Raw genomic sequence first — 1,991 nt, 5'->3', positions numbered from 1 at the left:
GGGCAGAGAGGCAAGCAAAAAAGGAGCGCAAGCGAGCCAGACAAGAGGCCCCCGTCGGTGCCGCGCTGGACGCGGGGCCGCCACCTACAAAGCACCCTGGCGGCGTGCAGAAGTGCAGTGCACGGCTTGCAACGAAAACCCCTTTGCAGGCGCTTGTCAGCAACGGTGTTGCGGAAAGTGCTGCCCGGGCCCGTGCGCGCGACACAAAAGGTGAATAGGACCTACGTTGCCGGAAGACTCAGCGCGGCGACGTTCGACTTACTAAGTGCGTTATGCACTCGTGCACTCCCCACATGGGGACCGCCGTAGGTGGATCACAGACCACACATGCATATTGGCATCGTCGCTAGTTCCGCTGTGTTGTCAATATGCTTACGCGCGCCGAGGTAGGCTGGGTGCGCCGCCGAAGTGACAACTGGCCCGTAGCCCTCGCTCGTCAGCGACGCGCCCTCATCGCCGATGGCGTCGCCCCGATGAGTACTGCATAGGCCCACCCTGCTTTTCCTAGGTCTTCCGACCCGCGTCTGTCAGTGTATGCCACCCAGTCGGGCAAAGAAGTTCGCGAGCCGAATTCAAGGCTGTGTCAGGACGGCCGTTCCATATGGGCCCTCCACTCCCACCCAGCGCTAACCTCGAGGGATTTTCCATTCCGAAAGATGGTTCGGGGAGTGACGGAGAAGTCGTGTGAAAGAGCTGTGAAACGAAAGCAGCGAAATTAATTGCCCGCTGCAGGCTCAGAAAAACTCAGGGTTTGGGGTCCCCTACGCCAAAGAAATCGATCATCGGCATACGTCGGTCCTCCCCACCGGGTCGTGCTATCCCTTGTTGAGGCTTCACCCATGGGGGCGGCGGTGATGGGGGCGGCGGTGAGGGAGGCGGAGGCGGGCTGGGTTTGCCCCCCCCAACTGGCCCGAGGGACCTTAAATTCTTCGAGTAGTTAAATTCTTTTCAGCACAGCGCTTCCTTGTCCCTGACAGGCCAAGGAGCACGATAGATATAAGCAAAACAAGCAATTTGAGAAGGACGGTTTAAATTCTTTTTCATACTGCAAGCGGCACGCATCCGCAAGTCCGGCGAGGAGCAGGCTAACGTAGGCTCTCGTTGGGAATGCCAAAGGGCGGCAAGACCGCTGACTTCAAGAAGCGCAAGCAGAAGCTGGGCAAGAAGAAGCTTGCGCCGACCTCGACTACGGCCACACAGTTCAAGACGCGATCAGTCGTGCTGCTCGAGCAGGCTCAGTTTGCCGACGGTCGCGACACGCAGCCGACGACGTCACGCGGTTCGCACACGCTGCCAGAGCTGCTCGCGCAGCTGCGGCACTACTCACCCGACGTCCGGCGCGACGCGCTGCTCGGCCTCAACGACCTGCTTCACGACCACCCGTCGCTCCTCCACACACACGCGGCGGAGGTGCTCTCCGGCGCCGCGCCGCTCGTGTCTGACACGGCGGCGCGCGTGCGGCGCGCGCTGCTCACCCTGCTCGGCGCCGTCCTCCCGCGGCTCGAGCAGTCGGCCGCCTTGGCGCCGCACGAGCCGCTGTTGCGGCTGAACCTGCAGGCCGCACTGTCACGCGAGGAGCCGGCGGTACGAGTCGGCCCTGCCCTCACGGCCCTGCCCTCACGGCCCTGCCTCACGGCCCCGCCCTCACGGCCCTGCCCTCTCTCCTCCCCGCCGCCCTCGCTCGGCCGCCGCCCTCACTCAAGTGCCTCTCCCTTTCTCCTGCCCGCCGCCTCTCTCTCCTCCTCCTCTCTCTCCTTCCCGCTGCCCTCTCTCCTCCTCTCCGCCCGCCTACCGCCCTCCCTTTCTCCCTCGACCCCCGCGCCCCTCCCCTCCCCACCGCCTCCTCACCGCCGCGCTCCCGCGCCACGCCACGACAGGTGCGCGCCGACGCCGTCGATGCCGTCGCGCTGCTGCTCTCGGCGCGGCCCGCCGCTCTGGTCCCGGCGCCGCCGCTCCTCCTCCCCGCCCTCGTCGACATCCTCAGCCCGGCC

General features: G+C 65.1%; 1 protein-coding gene across 1 annotated transcript in view; it reads left to right on the top strand.

Moving 5' to 3' along the window:
- Window positions 1-1,107: 1,107 nt before the first annotated feature.
- Window positions 1,108-1,991, top strand: part of EMIHUDRAFT_241455 (hypothetical protein) — a gene marked incomplete at both ends in the record, with an annotated part of 3,538 nt that continues 2,654 nt past the window's right edge. Inside the window, one exon of the mRNA XM_005773636.1 lies at window positions 1,108-1,584. Coding sequence (XP_005773693.1) covers window positions 1,108-1,584 — 477 coding nt within the window. The remainder of the gene's footprint in view (window positions 1,585-1,991) is intronic.

Source organism: Emiliania huxleyi, assembly GCF_000372725.1.
Source record: "Emiliania huxleyi CCMP1516 unplaced genomic scaffold EMIHUscaffold_332, whole genome shotgun sequence".
Taxonomy (NCBI): domain Eukaryota; phylum Haptophyta; order Isochrysidales; family Noelaerhabdaceae; genus Emiliania; species Emiliania huxleyi.
The sequence above is the reverse complement of the archived record's forward strand: the minus strand, read 5'-3'. Positions and strand labels throughout refer to the sequence as shown.